Source organism: Lemur catta, chromosome 2 (genome assembly GCF_020740605.2).
Source record: "Lemur catta isolate mLemCat1 chromosome 2, mLemCat1.pri, whole genome shotgun sequence".
NCBI lineage: Eukaryota > Metazoa > Chordata > Mammalia > Primates > Lemuridae > Lemur > Lemur catta.
The window spans coordinates 1,535,402-1,551,796 of NC_059129.1; the positions used below are offsets into that span (position 1 = coordinate 1,535,402).

The 16,395-nt window shown below is 62.9% G+C and overlaps 3 protein-coding genes across 6 annotated transcripts; 2 read left to right on the plus strand and 1 right to left on the minus strand.

Annotated features, from left to right (window-relative positions):
* Positions 1 to 3: 3 nt before the first annotated feature.
* Positions 4 to 2,850, minus strand: NOXO1 (NADPH oxidase organizer 1). Of its 4 annotated transcripts, none has more exons than XM_045541140.1 (8): positions 2,124 to 2,850; positions 1,963 to 2,043; positions 1,679 to 1,751; positions 1,391 to 1,568; positions 1,102 to 1,283; positions 897 to 1,010; positions 523 to 640; positions 4 to 450 (listed from the first exon to the last, which is right to left on the minus strand). In XM_045541140.1, exons 1-8 carry the CDS (start codon positions 2,397 to 2,399, stop codon positions 195 to 197), a joined length of 1,278 nt encoding a protein of 425 aa, XP_045397096.1. In that variant the 5' UTR covers positions 2,400 to 2,850; the 3' UTR covers positions 4 to 194. The 4 variants fall into 4 exon arrangements, with proteins under 4 accessions (XP_045397096.1, XP_045397097.1, XP_045397095.1 ...); XM_045541141.1 differs by having other exon boundaries at positions 1,102 to 1,217; positions 1,679 to 1,754; XM_045541139.1 differs by having other exon boundaries at positions 1,679 to 1,754.
* Positions 2,851 to 5,319: 2,469 nt separating this feature from the next.
* Positions 5,320 to 7,898, plus strand: GFER (growth factor, augmenter of liver regeneration). Its single transcript, XM_045541143.1, has 3 exons — positions 5,320 to 5,697; positions 5,992 to 6,188; positions 7,060 to 7,898. Exons 1-3 carry the CDS (start codon positions 5,437 to 5,439, stop codon positions 7,220 to 7,222), a joined length of 621 nt encoding a protein of 206 aa, XP_045397099.1. The 5' UTR covers positions 5,320 to 5,436; the 3' UTR covers positions 7,223 to 7,898.
* Positions 6,101 to 13,845, plus strand: SYNGR3 (synaptogyrin 3). The gene is made up of 8 exons (XM_045541144.1): positions 6,101 to 6,188; positions 8,584 to 8,645; positions 8,747 to 8,813; positions 9,895 to 9,985; positions 10,158 to 10,349; positions 12,055 to 12,292; positions 12,851 to 12,993; positions 13,081 to 13,845. Exons 2-8 carry the CDS (start codon positions 8,621 to 8,623, stop codon positions 13,288 to 13,290), a joined length of 966 nt encoding a protein of 321 aa, XP_045397100.1. The 5' UTR covers positions 6,101 to 6,188; positions 8,584 to 8,620; the 3' UTR covers positions 13,291 to 13,845.
* The last annotated feature ends 2,550 nt before the right edge of the window (positions 13,846 to 16,395 follow it).

Below are 16,395 nucleotides of genomic sequence, written 5' to 3' on the forward strand. Positions count from 1 at the left end.
GGGTTTGGGTCATTAAGAGAGTTTTACTCAGAGGAAATGGGAACTCGTCCCCTAGCCAGCGACTACCCCGGTGCTGGGGATGGTGCAGCCACGGACAGGGACAGTCAGGACAGGGGCAGTCATCCTGCCGATCCTTGGCCCACAGGGGTTGTGGCGTGCGCAGCGCAGGCCCCCGCCCCGTGGTTCCACAGTCCTCAAGGGGAGCCCTGGGGCCCTAGGTGCCGTCCCAGTGCCCTGCGGGTGATGGTGCAGCAGCGGCTCTGGATGGCACTCAGCTGGGGTCGGGTAGGCACGGTAGGGGCAGGGGTCCTGGCCTGGGGGGCGTCAGGGGAGCCGCGGGCCTCACCAGCTCTGTCCTCCCCACCACGGAACCCGGGCCCACGGAGGAGCGCGCCCAGCCCTTCCGGCTGCAGCAGCACTGCGGGGAGGAGTCCCGTACGGCCACCATACCTGTGAGGGGCAGGGCTTGGTTAGGGACCCGCCCACCTCCCAGGCTCCCCACCCCAGCCCCATTTCCCACACCTGCACAGCCACCAGCCGAGGTCGGACGTTTCCAGCACATGCACACACGCCCCCGCAGGCACCGACAGTTCATCTGCGCGGCTGCTCTCGTAGGTGCGGGAAGCACAGAACTGGGGGCCTGGGCGGGGGTGTTTGGGGATCACTGTGGGACCACAGAGGCCAGGGCTCCCACTTTTCTCCAGGTTGTCCCTATATGCTTGGCTCTGTGCTGAGAGACCACTCTAAACCCATTCGGGGCTCCCTCTAGCTATGACGACCAAGCATGTGCTCCTGGGCCCCTGTCACCGCTGCCCTCCCCTCTGGTGCTTTCTCTGGCCCAGTCTTGCCACACAGTCCAGCGATAGCGGTGGGCGTGGGGGAGGGGAGGGTCATACCGCTGCTCCCCATGGATGGCACCCCGTCTGGGCCCTGGCCTAGGGCCACCTCCTCCAGGTAGGGAGCTGGAAACCAGGCTGTCTGCTGGTCCTCATTCTCCACCAGCCACCAGCCTGTGCGCAGCAAGTGGGAGGGGACTCAGATCCTGAGGCCCACTCAGGACCGGGGGTCAGAGGGCGAATCCCCATTCCAGTAGGGCCCTACCTGAGGGGTGTCGCAGCAGCACGTCCAGGCTTTCCTGGGCCTGCACGTGGAAAGACCTGCCCCGCGTGTCCTGGGTGCTGAAGGGCTGCAGGCAGCGCAGGCTCTGAGTCTCCAGGCTGTGGATGGCGAGGCTGCTGGCGGGGCGGGATAGGGGCTCCTCGGGGGCGGGCAGGATCACCAGGCTGGGAAGGGCAGCCGGCACATGGGAGAGGTTGGGTGGGTGGGCTCGCCAGGATCCCCAAGTCCACCCAGCCTCCAAATGCCCTGGAGTTGGGGGTGGGTCAGGCACCTGCCCGGTGGCAATTCGGGCTCCAGGTCGAGGGGTTGCGGTGCAAAGAAGCTGGTGAGGGCCGGGCTCTGCGCCACACGCTCTGCAGTCACCAGCAGTGTCCGTGAATAGGTCTCCAGCCGCCGCAGGCGGGCCAGGCCTCGGCCCGTGCGTCCCCCGTGCGCCAACAGCGGTGCATCTTCGGGTACCACAAAGGCACACTGTGGAACCCCACGCCCAGGCCCCCCTGCCCCCCTCCCCACAAGGCGCTGCCTTCCCCACCCCTCGTGGGGCCCCTGCTGGGCTGACCGGGAAGCTTGGGGAGAATGCGGTCCGATCTCCGCAGCAGGCCAGCCTCCACCGGGAAGGTCTCTTTCAGGGTCTTCTGAGGGCATGAACCCGGGTATCAGTCCTGGAGAGCCCACCAGGTTCCCTTGGGAGGGCAGGGTCCCTGGCCCAGATCTTAGGAGCTGGAAGCCCGAGAGGGCAGGAAGGGAGGCCCTCAGGGGGAGCTCGCTGGTGAGTCGTGCTCTGGGAGGCAGCTGGCCGGCTGGGGGGAGCCAAGACCGTTGGGGTCGCCCAGGGTCACTTACCTGGAGCTGTCTGAACTCGTCCCAGCTTCTGCGCACAAAAGTGTCGCTGCCGTCTGACCAGTGCACTGAGAAGGCGAAAGTCTGCGGGAGGAAAGGTTGGAGGCAACTCAGGACCCCTCTTCCTCCCCCTTCTTACTGGTGGGGACCTAGCCAGGTCTTACCTGGAGCTGCTTAATCTGCACCAGGGCTGCGGCGCGCACTGAAACGGGGTGCCGGGGACCTGCCATTGCTGTGACCTCCCGGGCTGTGGGCCTCTGAAGTGTGTGGGCACGGCTGACCACTGACGACTGCTCCGCCTCTCTGCCCTCCAGGAGGCTCCCGGGCACCCAGAAGACTGGCTGGAGTGGAATTCCCCGCCAATGCCCCAAGCCTGTGGGTCCCTGTGGAGCTACCCCGCCCACCCCTGGGTCCTTTGCAGGTTCCTTGCTGTCCCCCATACCCAAGATCTGGGGGTTGGAGCGCAGGGCTTGGGGGGCCAAGGCAGGGATGGTGGAAGAATGAGCTGCCGGCCCTCGAGGTGTGCAAGACGCTGTCCTGAAGACTGGGTGGTAGAGGGGCTGGGGCTGCTGCCTGGGCACCCCCCATTGAGTCTGGCCATGGGAAGAGGGGGGAGAAGGGGGGGTCACCAAACTGCCTCCGGTCTGTTGGCCCACCTCTCTGGGCTTTCCTGGCCCTGCAAGGTGCTGGGATTTCCTGCCTCAGTGCACCCAACAGCTGTCTTTGAATTGGCCTGAGGGGCTTGTCATCTGGAACCAAGCACTCAATGCCTAGGGCTTTAAGTGCCTTGTCTGCCTTAATCCTAAGATTGGAGGAAAGGTCTCTTAATGTCCCCAAGTCACACAGGAGGAAATAAGAATTAAATGGATATCAACTGGGTGCGGTGGCTCACGCCTGTAATCCTAACTCTCTGGGAGGCCAAGGCAGGCGGATTGTTTGAGCTCAGGGGCTCGAGACCAGCCTGAGCAAGAGAGAAACCCCGTCTCTACTAAAAATAGAAAGTATATGGACAGCTAAAAATATATATATATAGAAAAAATTAGCTGGGCATGGTGGTACATGCCTGTAGTCCCAGCTGCTCAGGAGGCTGAGGCAGGAGGATTGCTCGAGCCCAGGAGTTTGAGGTTGCTGTGAGCTAGGCTGACGCCACGGCACTCACTCTAGCCCGGGCAACAAAGTGAGACTCTGTCTCAAAAAAAAAAAAAAAAAGAATTAAATGGATAGTTACTGTGAGTTTTTTTGTGCATGCTGGGGGTTGGGGTGGGGCACAGACCTCACAGGCTCTCCCTAGGAGTTCTCCTGTGGTGGGGAGACTTGGGCAGGGCTGCAGAGAGTCCATCCTTGCAGTCACTGGCGCTTGGGGGGTTGGGGAGGCGGTCACTAGGAGTGTTTTGAGAGCCCCCTCTGAATTCATGATTTATCACAACTTTCTGCAAACACAACCTCTGTGGTCAGGAGGGACTCATTCTCCCATCTGCTGGGGGAGGTCGCAGGCCCTGGAATCTCTGGACAGAGGGCTCACCCAGGTGCCCTACCTCTCCAGATTGCTTCCTTATAGTAATTTCCAGAACCACATTCAACCCTGACACACTGGCTCTTCCTGGTGCTGGGGCCACCAGCTCTGTGTTGGGATTGTCCCTACCCCAACCCCCCCCCCCCAAGGAGGGGTCAGCCTCTGAGACATCCCTCCAGAAAACCGCCTTGGCCTCAATAAAGGGCCTTTGTGTGTGTGTCCACCAGCGGCTCTCTCTGAAGCCCTCAAGCTTTGCCTGGTCCTGGCCCAGGCAATGAACACCTGCTGTCATAGGCCTGATTTGCAGAGTGTCTTTCAGCTTAGCTGTCACCCTCTCCCCAACCTCAGCCGAGGGTCCAACTGGCCTGGTGGGGTTGAAGCGGGGACAGACCCTGCTCCCCTGGAAGGCAGAGGAGAGGAGGAGCAACTCACAAGCAGGGACCTAGAGGGATTGAGGCCCCCTTCCCACTCTGACCGACAGCCCCCTGCTCCACACCTGTCAGCCCTGGATCCCGTCCACTTTTCCTCTGCCTCGCCCCTACCCCTTCTCTCCCCCTGCGGCCACAACAGCTCCCCCCATCCCTGTGCTCCTCACTTGCCCCTATGAAAGCCACTCCCCATATTACAGGCAGAGGGATCTTTGCAAAACAGAAATGGGATCCGCTTGGGATAGCCTTGCCCAAAACCGCCCAGCACCTTCCCACTGCCCTTAGGAGAAACTCCCAGTTCCCACAGCAGCTGGCAAGATCCTCAGTGGGCTCCTGCCCAGCTCTGGACCTGCCCTCCCGCCAGCCTCCCGAACGTCCTGCCCACGGGCTTTCTGCCTCTGCAAAACGCCAGGACTCTCCCAGCTTGGGCTTGGCCCTGAGAGTAGTCCTCGGCCGATTCCTCATCCTTCGGGCCCCTGTCCAAGGGTCGCCTCCTGAAGGAGGCCTTCCGGATTTGCCACGCCCGTCTGCGCTTCGCCACAGCTGGCAAGAGAGGATTGTCAGTGACTCCTGGCTTTGCTTGTCTTGGCCACTGACTGGGTAGTGAAGTGAGGCGATCGGGGAACGGAGTCTCGTTCCCCGTTCTCAGCGCCTGGGACAGCGACCAGGACAGGCAAGGCGTGCACGCATACTGCGGAGCGAACGCGCGCGCACGCAGGCAGAGCAGCCCCCGAGGCTCCCGCGGTGGGCGCGCCCTCATCCGGGCTACAGGAGCCCCGGCGCGCACCGCCTCCCCTGCGGCCGCGGACCCGCCCCGCGTTGCCCCCGTTGCCATGGCGCCGGGCGCCGGGGCCAAACCGCGGGCGCAGGGTCCTAGCGCACACATCTCTCCTTGAGGGCACGCCCCGCCCCGCGTTGCCAGGCGCCCGTTGCCATGGCCCTGGGCAGCCAGCAGGTGGGCACGCCCCTCGGCTGAGGACACAGAGCCTGGCCGCCGGCACGCCGGACGGCCAGAGCGGAGCGATGGGGGCGGCGCGGGCCGCAACACGGACTTCGCCTCGGTCTCAGCCGGAGTCCACAAGGCGGCCGCGGCGCAGCTTCCATAACACGTTGGTCTTCTACTGGAGGAAGCGAGAGCGCCGCCACGGACGACGCAAGCCGGCCTCGGGCCGGGGCACAAGGCCCAGGGGCGCGAGCAGGGCCCGGCTCCCCAGCCCCGCCCCCGCCCCCGCCCCCGCCCCCGCCCCCGCGGGGTCCTTGGCCCCGGCCCGGGCCTCCGGCGCCGCCCCGGCCCGCTCCTCGGCCTCTGGCTCCGCCTCGACCAGGGCCCGGGCCCCGGCCGCCGGTCCCGCCCCCGAGCCGGTCCCCGCCCCGAGTCCCGCCCCCAGCCCCGGCTCGGGCCCGGCCTCCGCGCCCGCGGCGCGCGTCCCCGGCTCCTGTGGCCGCGCGCTGGCGGCAGCGCGCGCACTGGCCTGGAGGCCGACCTGGAGGCCCATCTGGAGGCCGACCTGGCCCGGCAGACATTGCGCGGGCAAGATGGCGGCGCCCGGCGAACGGGGCCGCTTCTACCCCGGAAACCTCTTCTCCTTCTTGCCGGGTGGCGCGCGCTCGGAGGTGATGGACGACCTGGCGACCGACGCGCGGGGCCGGGGCGCGGGGCGGAGAGACGCTGCCGCCTCGGCCCCGACGCCAGCCCAGGCGCCGACCCTCGATTCTCAGGTCACTGAGGACGCCTCCCGGAGGCGGCCTTGCAGGGCCTGCGTGGACTTCAAGACGTGGATGCGGACGCAGCAGAAGGTTCAGATGCCCTTCCCGACCCCCCAGCCCCAGCCCTCAACCCCTACTCCTTGTCCTCAGGTGCCCCGGGCAGACCTCCCAAGGGCTTAGGCCGCCAGATTGGCTATCCCTAAACCTTGCCCCCGCTCCCCGCCCCACCCCCCCCGTAGGCCTGGCCTTTCGTCTTTCAGCCCTGCGTGAGCTGGACTTCGTTCCGGAGTCCGTGGGTCACGGGCCGGGGCGTAAAAAGAGGGAATTTTGTGGGGTTTGTGTTGGGGGAGAACGAACTGACCCTTAGTCGGCCTACTTCTACAGCGGGACAGACAGTTTAGGGAGGATTGTCCACAGGATCGAGAGGAACTGGGCCGCAACAGCTGGGCTCTTCTCCACACCCTGGCCGCCTACTATCCCGACCTGCCCACCCCAGAACAGCAGCAAGACATGGCCCAATTCATACATTTATTTTCCAAGTTCTACCCATGTGAGGAATGTGCTGAAGACCTAAGGGAGAGGTAAGCTGTTTCTGCAGGCAACAGACCATTGCACCTGGAGCCTGGGCCTGGGGCCTTTGGCTGATGTCATAGAAGGGAGCCTAGAGAAATAGTGGCAGAGGGTTGCTGAGGAGCAAGGACCACCAATAGGGTGGGGATCGGGGGTTATTTGAGCTTTCTCCTTTCTCCTCAAAGACCACACTGCCTGGATCTGCTGCTGGGCATCGCTGTGTTCTATAGCCACAGGCTCCCAGGAAGGGCTTCCCTCCCTTGTTTAGCACTGATGGAGGCTCCAAGCAAGTTAGGGAGAACACTTTGCCTGACTTCTGGAGCAGAACTGCTGGTTGTAAGACCTTGGGAACCCACTGCTTTTGCCCCTCAAAGCCAGCTTTCCTTCATTGAGGCACCCAAGAGCTGGGCCTGGCCGTTACAGGTGTTTCTAGGCTGGATACGTGGGACAGACAGAGCTGCCTGCGTAGTTAGAATGACGTCTGTTGCTCCAGGGCCTCAGGTGCTAAGAAACAAGTCTAGTTTCCAGTTCTGCGGTTGTGCCCAGCCCCACCCCTTCTACTCCCTGCCTGGGGCCAGGGACACTGGGATGAGGCTTCCTGATTGTTATAAAGTTGTAAAGTTGCCAGGTCTATGCTTTAATGTCTTGCCCTGGGCCTTTGTCAGGGTTTGCCAACCTCCCCAAGTGGGTGTTTGAGCAGTCTTGGGAGTCAAGCACACCTGGGAAGCTGCAGGGTCAGCCCTGTTCTAGGAATTCCTATCCCTCGGAGCATGAGGGCACTTCTCGGTGCCCCAGCTCTTCTCCCTCAGGAGCAGGCAAGGAGCTGGCAGAGACAGTGGAGCCACTGCCTCCTCCTGTCCTTCCTGTGCTCCCCCCACGCAGGATATGCAGGAACCAGCCAGACACCCGCACTCGGGAATGCTTCTCCCAGTGGCTGTGCCGCCTGCACAATGAGGTGAACCGCAAGCTGGGCAAGCCTGACTTCGACTGCTCGAAAGTGGATGAGCGCTGGCGAGACGGCTGGAAGGACGGCTCCTGTGACTAGAGAGTGGCAGCCAGAGCCTGTGGGGCAGCCAGCCAGGGCCCATGGGGTGGCCTGGCTGGACAGGAGCAGGGCACTCATTAAAGTGAACAGAGCCAGAGCCTGTCATATCTCAGTTGGGTGGCCACCAGCACACTGCCCATGGGGTCCCGCCCCTCTCAGGTTTGGGGTAGAAGTGGAGGTGCCCACTGCACACTGCAGGCCCCCTGCTGGCCTCCTCCTCAGCCCCAGCCCCGCGGGACTGCAGGTGAGGGAGGTGGGAGCAGCCTGGGATGCTCCTTAGCATCCAGGGTGCAGCCTTCTGCTCAGCCCACACCCTGACACCAAGTTCCTCACACAAGAAGATAGCAGACCTGGCTGGGCTTCCCTATGCCTGCCCCTTGAGGCCAGGCCATTGCCTTCCCATGCCTACAGTGGGGACACCTGCAGTGCCTGTGGCCCCAGTGGCTCTGTGCCGTCCACTTCAGGAATGAGGCCTGGGCGCTGAGGTCTCCACTCCGCTCAGTCCTTTCAGGGAAGCCCAGACAGGGTTCTTCCTTGAGGGTCCACCAACCATGCTGCCCACTCCCTGCCCGGCACAGGGCCTTCCATAGCTGTGCCAGCCCTGTCAACAGAGGCTTCATGGGGGCAGCCTCCTCAGAGTTTGAGGCCAAAATAAAACACTGGAGAAGTGACCAAGGACCTGGTTTCAGTGTGCTTTGTGCTGGGGCTTGCAGCAAGGGACAGGGCCTGCTCCTGCCCTTCTGTGTTCAGCTGTGCTTTCCTTTCTGGGCTTCTGGCTTCTTAGGAGGAGAGAGAGGTCGCCAGGTGGGAGCAGGCAACAGTAAGGCAGCTGATGGGCTGGGGCACCGGGGGCCAGAGTAGCTGCTGGAGGTCAGAGAGACAAGGAGAGGTGATGGCACAAGGTCTGCAAGGCCCCAGCCAGCAAAGACATTGCTTTAACTCCAAGCTCTTGGAGCGTTTGAAGCCAGGTATGGCAGGGAGTGATGTGACTTTGGGAAAGCCCTTCTGGCTGCTGAGCTGGGATGAAGCAGGTGAAGGTTAGGAAGCCAGGGCAGTCACCCGTGTGCCAGCTGAGAGGGAGGCTCGCCCCGGGGGAGAGGATGCTGGATCCCTTGAAGACAGAACCAGAGAATCCCCAGGTTGAGAAAGGAGCCAGAGGAGACTGGGAGTCGCTCTGTGCATCAGTGAGATGGAGAAGACAGTGCAGCAGGTTTAGGGGTAACCTGAACCCAGCTTTTGGGCTTTCCCAGATCTGCTCAGTTCCACCTGCCTCTAGGCCTTGGCTCCCAGCCAGAACAGCCCAGCCACAATGTGTGTTCCAGGCCTGTGGTCATAAAGCTCTGGGCACCTCTATCCTGCAGGTGTCTCAGCCTTTCCCTGGGAACAAGTTGACCTTGGATGCCTCATGCAGAGGGAGCTGCAGGTACCTCTACCTGACTGGCCCCGTGGGGTGCTGGCTTCTGCAGGGGCTGCCCAGGGGGCCAGGTAGCATAAATGAGAAGTTGCTCCTCCTCCCTCCCCCAGGCACAGGCTTCTCTCTGGCCTTCTGCAAGTGCACCAGGAAGCACCCAGGCTCTCCAGCGATGCTGTGGTCAGTAGTGTCACCCTGCTGTGTCTGCTGCCCTCCTCCCTGCCTTGCTTTCCTTTTTCCCTGTCTTCCCCACTTCACCTCCCAATAAAACTTCACTTTGCCTCAGGCCGTTTTCCAGGCCATCCAGCCCAAGGCAAGTGGAGCTCCAGTGCCAGGGAAGGTTCTGGCTGGAGCTGGCACTCCAGGGCCGACACAGACCAAAGGAACCAACTTAGAGGGAGGAGACCCCAGAATCGTACCTTGGGCCCCTAAGGCTTGCAGGTCACAAAGTGGGCAAGAAGAGGGACCCAAGAATGACCTTGGAATTGTATCCTGGAGGGAGGGAATGGCAGCATCTGAAACTTGCCCATGGGACTGGGAGTGGAGGTCACTGGCAACCGTGCATTTGGGTGGAGTGGTGGGAGCTTGGTCACCCTGGGTTTCAGAGGGGTGGGGAGAGAGGTAGTGGGAGCAGAGTGTCCACATGGAGTTTGCTGCTGAAGGGAGCAGCATGTGCCGCAGCTGGACGGGGAGTGGGGTTGCGAAGGGTATTTGGGTTTCTTCTGGCAGAAGTGCAGCATTTTGGGTGCTGATGTGAATGATCAAGTGAAAGGGGGAGATGGTGACACAGAGGAGACGGGACTGGACGCACAGTGTAATGGACTGGACGAAATACAGTGGGCAGCACCTGCCCTGCCCCTGTGCCCAGCTGGGGCAGCCGCCACCATCTGTCCACAGGGTTGGTACAGCAGGGACCTGGGTTCGAATTCCAGCTCTTCACTTTCTGTGATCAAGGAACTCAAGTGACCTGCTTATTTGCCTATCTGAAAAATGGGGGCTTAGAAGCTGTGAGATGTTGAACCAACAGTCCCTCCCTCCCCGCAGGAAAGCACCTGGCACTATAAATGCTCGATAAAGGGAAACTTTTCTCAGTGCTCTAGACAAACACAGGAGTCACCTGAACTCCTGCCAGGCCGGCCTGAAAGGAGCGCAAGGGAAGGTACCCGGGGTCCCCGCAGGGGCACAAGGCAGCCAGGCCCTGGCTCCCGGGAGGGCAGGGCCCTGCTCAGAGGAGCGCAGTCACGTCCTGTCCATCCTCCAGGCTGCAGCGGAGTTTGAGCCCAGTCCCTGCCCGCTTTACCCTGGAGGCCCGGCGGCAGGTCGGGAGGGTGGTCTCGGACCGGATCACGCAGGTGCGGGCGGGGGACGGAGGTGGGCGGGGCGGAGGGAGAGGAGGGCTCCGGCCCGCGCGCGTGGACCCGGCGGGGGGGCGCCGGCTCGGCCCCGCCCCGCGCGCCCCCGCCGCGGCCGGCGCGCGCTCCCGGGACGCGGCGGCGGCAGCTGCAGCATCCTTACCACCCGCAGCAGCAGCAGCGGACCCGGGCGGCCTCGGGCGGGGCCGGCCGGACGGACAGACGGACACAGGGCGCTGGGGCGCGCGTCCCGCCCGGGCCGGCCATGGAGGGTGCCTCGTTCGGCGCGGGCCGCGCGGGGGCCGCCCTGGACCCCGTGAGCTTCGCGCGGCGGCCCCAGACCCTGCTGCGGGTCGCGTCCTGGGTGAGTGGCCCCTGCCCAGGCCCCGGCTGCGGCTCCGGACCCCGCCTCGCCCCGCGGCCCTCGTGCCCTCCCGCCCCCTGCCCCTCGCCCCCAACCTCCTCCTCATCCTCGCCGGCCCCTCCCCCGCCGGCCGCAGGTTGGGGTGACGTCACCCGGCCGGGCGCGCCCACCTTTGGGCGGGGGAGAGACCCGCGGCCAAGGAGAGGGACCTTGAGAGGTCACCGCCAGTCGCCCCCTACCCCCTAATTCCTCTTCAGAGCTAATTTCAAGCCCCCTCCTCAGCCCTCGCTCCGCTTTTCCTGCTCGCATGACCTGGAAGCGGGCGCCGGGTGGGGACCGGATTCGCGGAGGGGCACGAGGAGGGGGCCACAGGCAGCCAAGAGGGATCGTGCGGAGCCTCGCCCCTTCCCCGCACACGCCCTCCAGGCTCCGGAAGGAACTGGTCCTTCCCCCGCCCCCCGTCCGGCTGTGAGTTGAGGGAGGAGGGGCTGGGGCTGGGGGAGGCTTCCTGGAGGTGGCGGAGGGGCAGGTCCAGGGGCTTCCCTAGGACCGGGGCCTTGCGCCTCCTTCCCACCCGGGACGGGGGCTGAGTTCTCGGTTTGTCCAGCCGCTCCAGCTAGCGCCGGCCGCACCCCCAGGCCGGTCTTTGAGGAGACCGCGCCAGGGTGGGGCAGAGGGCCTCCGCCTTCCCCGGGGAGTGAAGCAGGAGCCCTGCCTTCTGGTCCTAGCTCAGGTCCAGACTGGGGCCCACTGTTGGGGGCCATGCCCATGCCCCGGCTCCCCCTGACTGTTGTATCTCGGAGCTGGGTCGGGAAAAGAGCGAAAGGAAGAAGTTGAGACTGGAGGTCTTTTCTTGGCAACAGAGGGCTGCCCAGAGCTGAAAGAGCAGCGTCTGGCTAAAATGACCGTGGTCCACCTCATACCTGCCCGCCAGAACTGGTGAGCAGCGGCACTGAGGTGTGACTGAACCCCGAGGTCCACGGTGTCTTGTTTGAGCCCAAACACTTAGGGCGACATTAGTAGTTAAACACGGTCACGCGGGGGTCATCATCCCTCGGGTGTCCACCAAGTGCGGGAAGCCGCGGGGACATTTCTCCATCCCAGCACTCCATGAGCTGTGCCCTTGCCCCATTTGGCTAGAAGACGGGCGGGCTGCACGGGGCCTGGCAACAGCTCTGGTACCTGTTCCCGCGGCACCCCGGCTGCCACCTCCCCCTGCCCCTCCGGCTCCAGCCTGGGAGTCACCGATCCAGGCGAGGGCCCCTGTTCCACACTCCCCAGTGGCTCGGGGGGGACCCCAGGGGCCCCACGCGGTTTGAAGGACCTGGTTGAATCTTGGCCTCGGCTATCAACCACGCGATGCTGGACAGGTCGCTTCACCTGTTGAAGCCCCAATTTCTCCATTTATAAAGGAGACAAGAACAATGGCGGCCGCGTGGGGCTTTTGGAGAGTTCACTGAGCAAACGTAGTGGTTTTAGCTCAGGGCCTGGGCATAGTAGATGCTCAGTGAACGGTTCATGTTGTCATAGCTGCTAAATACGCGAGGGGTGGGGAAGGAGGGGTTGCACGCAGAGCCTCCACCCAGAGAGGGGCGGGTGCCGCCGGGACCGGCCCGGGATGGGGCGCTCGGGGTGGGGGACGGAGGCCTGGGGTCTGGGCGGGCAGAGGGACCCCGCGGGCGCTGAGCGCCGCCCGCCGCCGCAGGTGTTCTCCATTGCCGTCTTCGGGCCCATAATCAACGAGGGCTACGTGAACGCCGACAGCGGCCCCGAGCTGCGCTGCGTCTTCAACGGGAACGCGGGCGCCTGCCGCTTCGGCGTCGCGCTCGGCCTGGGGGCCTTCCTGGCCTGCGCCGCCTTCCTGCTGCTCGACGTGCGTTTCCAGCAGATCAGCAGCGTCCGCGACCGCCGGCGCGCCGTGCTGCTCGACCTGGGCTTCTCAGGTGCGTGGGGCGGCGCTTCCGCGGGCGGGGCTTTCTCAGGTGCGCGGGGCGGGCGGGGGCGGGGCTTTCTCGGGCGGGCGGGGCGGGCGGGGGCGGGGCTTTCTGGGGTGCGCGGGGCGGGCGGGGGCGGGGCTTTCTCAGGTGCGCGGGGCGGGCGGGGGCGGGGCTTTCTGGGGTGCGCGGGGCGTGCGGGGGCGGGGCTTTCTCGGGTGCGCGGGGCGGGCGGGGGCGGGGCTTTCTCGGGTGCGCGGGGCGGGCGGGGGCGGGGCTTTCTCAGGTGCTTCGGGCGGGCGGGGGCGGGGCTTTCCCCGGTGCGCGGGGCGGGCTGGGGGCGGGGCTTTCTCGGGTGCACGGGGCGGGCTGGGGGCGGGGCTTTCTCGGGTGCACGGGGCGGGCGGGGGCGGGGCTTTCTCAGGTGCGCGGGGCGGGGCCCCTCGGGCTGCACCTGCGCGTCTGGGGGCGGAGAGGGGTGGCGCGGCCCGACGCCCCGTGCGGTTCGGGGAGGCCACGCGGGTTGCCCGCGTGGAGCGCCGCCCGACCCGCGCCCGCCGCCTCCAGGGCTCTGGTCCTTCCTGTGGTTCGTGGGCTTCTGCTTCCTCGCCAACCAGTGGCAGCGCACGGCGCCCGGGCCCGGCACGGCGCAGGCGGGGGACGCGGCGCGGGCAGTCATAGCCTTCAGCTTCTTCTCGGTCCTCAGCTGGGTGAGTGCGCGGCCGCGGGCGGGGGGCGGCGGGCGGGCCGGGGGGCGGGGCGCAGTCGGCCCTGGCTGACCGCGGGTCCCCGCCCAGGTGGCGCTCACCGTGAAGGCCCTGCAGCGGTTCCGCCTGGGCACCGACATGTCACTCTTCGCCACCGAACAGCTGAGCGCCGGGGCGGGCCAGGCCTACCCCGGCTACCCAGTGGGCAGTGGCGTGGAGGGCACGGAGACCTACCAGAGCCCGCCCTTCACCGAGACCTTGGACACCAGCCCCAAAGGGTACCAGGTGCCCGCCTACTAGTGGCTGGCAGGCCCAGACCAGGGCCTGAAGGCCGCTCCACCAACGCAGCCCCCAGGGCCTCCTGGGGCCTCCCTTGGGTCCTTCCAGTCCTGCACCAGGGACAGAGGGCGTGGCTACTGTGGGCTGTCCGGGGCCAAGAGGACCTAGTCCCTAGAGTGCCTGGGCCATCCCCCTGCAAGTCCCCTCAGTCCACTCAGCACCTGGCCCCAGGCCTGAGGTCCTCAGGAGGGGACAGCACAGCCCAGGGCATGTGTCCACTAGCTGGAGCGTACTGACCTGGGGGAGGCGTTCCCCTCAGGGGCCAGACAACCTCGGGCTCACCTGTGCACTCTGGGGTCAAGGGTCCAACTGGCCCCACAACCAGGTGCAGGGACTGCCCAGGACCCGGTACAAGGACACCCCCTACCATGGCTGGGGATCCTGGCTAGTGTTCCCCGTCCCATGTCCCTGTGGGTAGTGACTGTCCTTGCTCCTGTCATGATGGTTTGTCCCGTCCAGACCCTCCCACCATTTCCTCTCGCAGGCTCGGTAGAGCAACCTGGCCGTGTCGATGTTGTGATTGTGGTTAAGTCTTCAGGTTCCACCTCATAGTGCCCCACAAGCCGCTCCTCTGTCTGTGGCCCAGCCCCAGCCCCTACCTGCCTTTGCCCAGGCCCCGGTGTTGATGGTTCTGGTCAGGAAGGCACAAGATAGCTGTGGGCCTGGGCGCCAGCCCTGTCCCAGCCGTTTGGTGAGACCTTGCCCAAGGAGGGAATAGGACACCTGGGTGCCAGGCAAGACAAGCCCCTCGCCAGGAGAGAGGCTGAGAGATTCCATCTGCCCGCTGTGCCCCGGACACGTCCATTCTGTGCTGTTCCCTTTACCTGGCATCCTGGACCGGCCCCTCCCTCCCCACCCTGCACCCTGTTTTACGGCCCAGCCCCAGGTGGGGGTCCCTCTGCATAGCTGACTGCTCATGCATCGCTCAAGCTGCTTTTCACATTAGGTCGATACCAAACACGGTCGCCGCATTTCATCTTAAGACAGATGCCTCTCTCTGGAGTTGCAGTTGAGAGACAGCCCTGTATATTGTAGCATAGACCAATTCTGTGTGGATATTTAAGTGAACATGTTTACAATTTTTGTATATATAGATCTCTCCCTCCCTATTCTGAAAGAACAATCGGTGATTGTGTATTTTCAGTGTCCCATGTTCCCACTGCAACTTCTTTACAATAAAGACTGTAAACAAGTTGACCGTGACCTGGGCACTCCTGGAATCATTTCTGCCTCTGCCCTGGGGCCGGGGTCCAACGGGCACCGGGGCCCAGAACCCAGGAGGGTGCTGGGAGGTGGAGGCCAAGCTGACCCCCACCCCAGGTTCTGGGGGCCCCACCACATATCACACCGGTCTGGGCAAAAGCTCTGCCACTCAGAGCAGGCTGTCTGACATGCTGGAGAGACTCCCAGCTCGTGTACCCTTTCTCGTGATAGTGAGAGGACCCCACAGATACAGAGTCCTCATGAAAAGCGGACTCCCACACCTTCCCTCCACAATCCTCCTCCCCAGGAGTTTGGCCTGTCGTTGCCATATATGTATATTTGTGTTTATCTTTGTATGTATCTTTCTCTTTCTCTCTGAAAGTGTACAGTTCAGTGGCATTAATTATACTCCCGATGTTGTGCGACCGTCACCACTATTTCCAAAGCTTATTCATCACCTTAGCAGAGACTCTGTGCCCATTAAACAGTGACTTCCATTGCCCTGCCCACAGTCCCTGGTAACCTCCAATCTGCATTCTAGCTCTATGACTTTGCCAGTTCTAGATATTCCACATAAGTGGAATCATACGTCATTTGTCCTTTTGTGCCTGGCTTTGTTTACCCAGCATCACATTATGACATATGTCAGTGCTTCGTTGCTCCGTGTGTTGGAATAATATTCCATTGTGTGCATGGACCATGTTTTGTCTGTTCATCTGTTGATGGACACGGTTGTTTCCATCTTCAGGCTGCTGTGAACATTGGTGCACGAGTATCTGTTTGGCTTCACCTTCAATTCTCTCGGGCATGTAGCTGGGAGTGGAGTTGCTGGGTCATATGGTAACGTTTGGATCTATGTCAAACTGTTCAAGGCACCGTGAAACCTGCCTTTTCGACATGCTTTAACGTGGTGTGTGCAGCCATAGGAAGTGTGTCATTTCCTGTTTATATCTGCATACCACTCTGCACATGTTCTCTACCGCTTGGTCTTTTCCCTTCAATGTGTTTTTGACATGTGTCCACTTTGGCACATACAGATGTGGCTCAATCCTTTTTCCTCCTCTCTACCAAATCTCGTTTAGCGCCTCCCAATGACGGACACTGGTATCTGCAGCATCTTGCTCCTCACTGCAGATAGTTTGCTCAGGGCCAGTGTTTCTCTAGGGCTTCTGAAAGGATCATGGTTGTCAAGGGCTCAGAGCCCTTTTATTTTCTTAGAGACAGAGTCTTGTTCTGTCGTCCAGGCTAGAGGGCAGTGGCATCATCACAGCTCACTGAAGCCTCAAATTCCTGGGCTCAAGCAATCCTCCTGCCTCAACCTCCTGAGTAGCCAGGACTATGGGCCGGCGCCACTATGCCTGGCTAATTTTTAAAATTTTTTGTAGAGACGGGGTCTTGCTGTGTTGCTCAGATTGGTCTCAAACTCCTGGCCTCAAGTGATCCTCCTGCTTTGGCATTCCAAAGCCAAGACTACAGGTGTGAGCCACCACACGTGGCTGGAGCCCTTTTATTTTGAAGAGACATACTGCACGTGTTTGCATTCCCACGTTAGCCTATGTGAGCTCCCGGGGCCATGTCCTCGCCAACTCTTGGTGTTGTCAGACTTTGTAGCCTTTGCCAGCCTGAGAGGTGACAGTCTCTGGCTGTTCTTGCCTGCAGAGAGGCAGTGTGGTGCAATGGTTAGAACAGAAGCTCCGGGGCCCAGAGGCGGGGGTGCAAATCCTGCCTCCCTGCCCCATGGCGGGTTGCTTAGCCCTGCCAGGTGTCACTGTCCTTGCTCGTAAAACGAACGAAATGTGATCAGCTGCTATTATTGTTTTTAAATTTCGTTCCAGATTACACATGTGCCTATGTAGCTTGTGT

What these genes read in the sequence shown, in the direction of transcription:
- SYNGR3 (XM_045541144.1), top strand. Translation starts at nt 8,621, where the DNA reads ATGCCTCATGCAGAGGGAGCTGCAG. An exon ending in GGCTCTCCAGCGATGCTGTG is followed by an intron (nt 8,814 to 9,894) that starts GTCAGTAGTGTC and finishes TCCATCCTCCAG; the next exon opens with GCTGCAGCGGAGTTTGAGCC. An exon ending in GCTCGACCTGGGCTTCTCAG is followed by an intron (nt 12,293 to 12,850) that starts GTGCGTGGGGCG and finishes CGCCGCCTCCAG; the next exon opens with GGCTCTGGTCCTTCCTGTGG.
- NOXO1 (XM_045541139.1), bottom strand. Translation starts at nt 2,399, where the DNA reads ATGGGGGACAGCAAGGAACCTGCAAAGGACCCAGGGGTGGGCGGGGTA. An exon ending in CATTCTCCCCAAGCTTCCCG is followed by an intron (nt 1,569 to 1,678) that starts GTCAGCCCAGCA and finishes TGGTACCCGAAG; the next exon opens with ATGCACCGCTGTTGGCGCAC. An exon ending in CCCGAATTGCCACCGGGCAG is followed by an intron (nt 1,284 to 1,390) that starts GTGCCTGACCCA and finishes TGCCCTTCCCAG; the next exon opens with CCTGGTGATCCTGCCCGCCC.
- GFER (XM_045541143.1), top strand. Translation starts at nt 5,437, where the DNA reads ATGGCGGCGCCCGGCGAACGGGGCCGCTTCTACCCCGGAAACCTCTTC. An exon ending in GGATGCGGACGCAGCAGAAG is followed by an intron (nt 5,698 to 5,991) that starts GTTCAGATGCCC and finishes CTACTTCTACAG; the next exon opens with CGGGACAGACAGTTTAGGGA. An exon ending in GCTGAAGACCTAAGGGAGAG is followed by an intron (nt 6,189 to 7,059) that starts GTAAGCTGTTTC and finishes CCCCCCACGCAG; the next exon opens with GATATGCAGGAACCAGCCAG.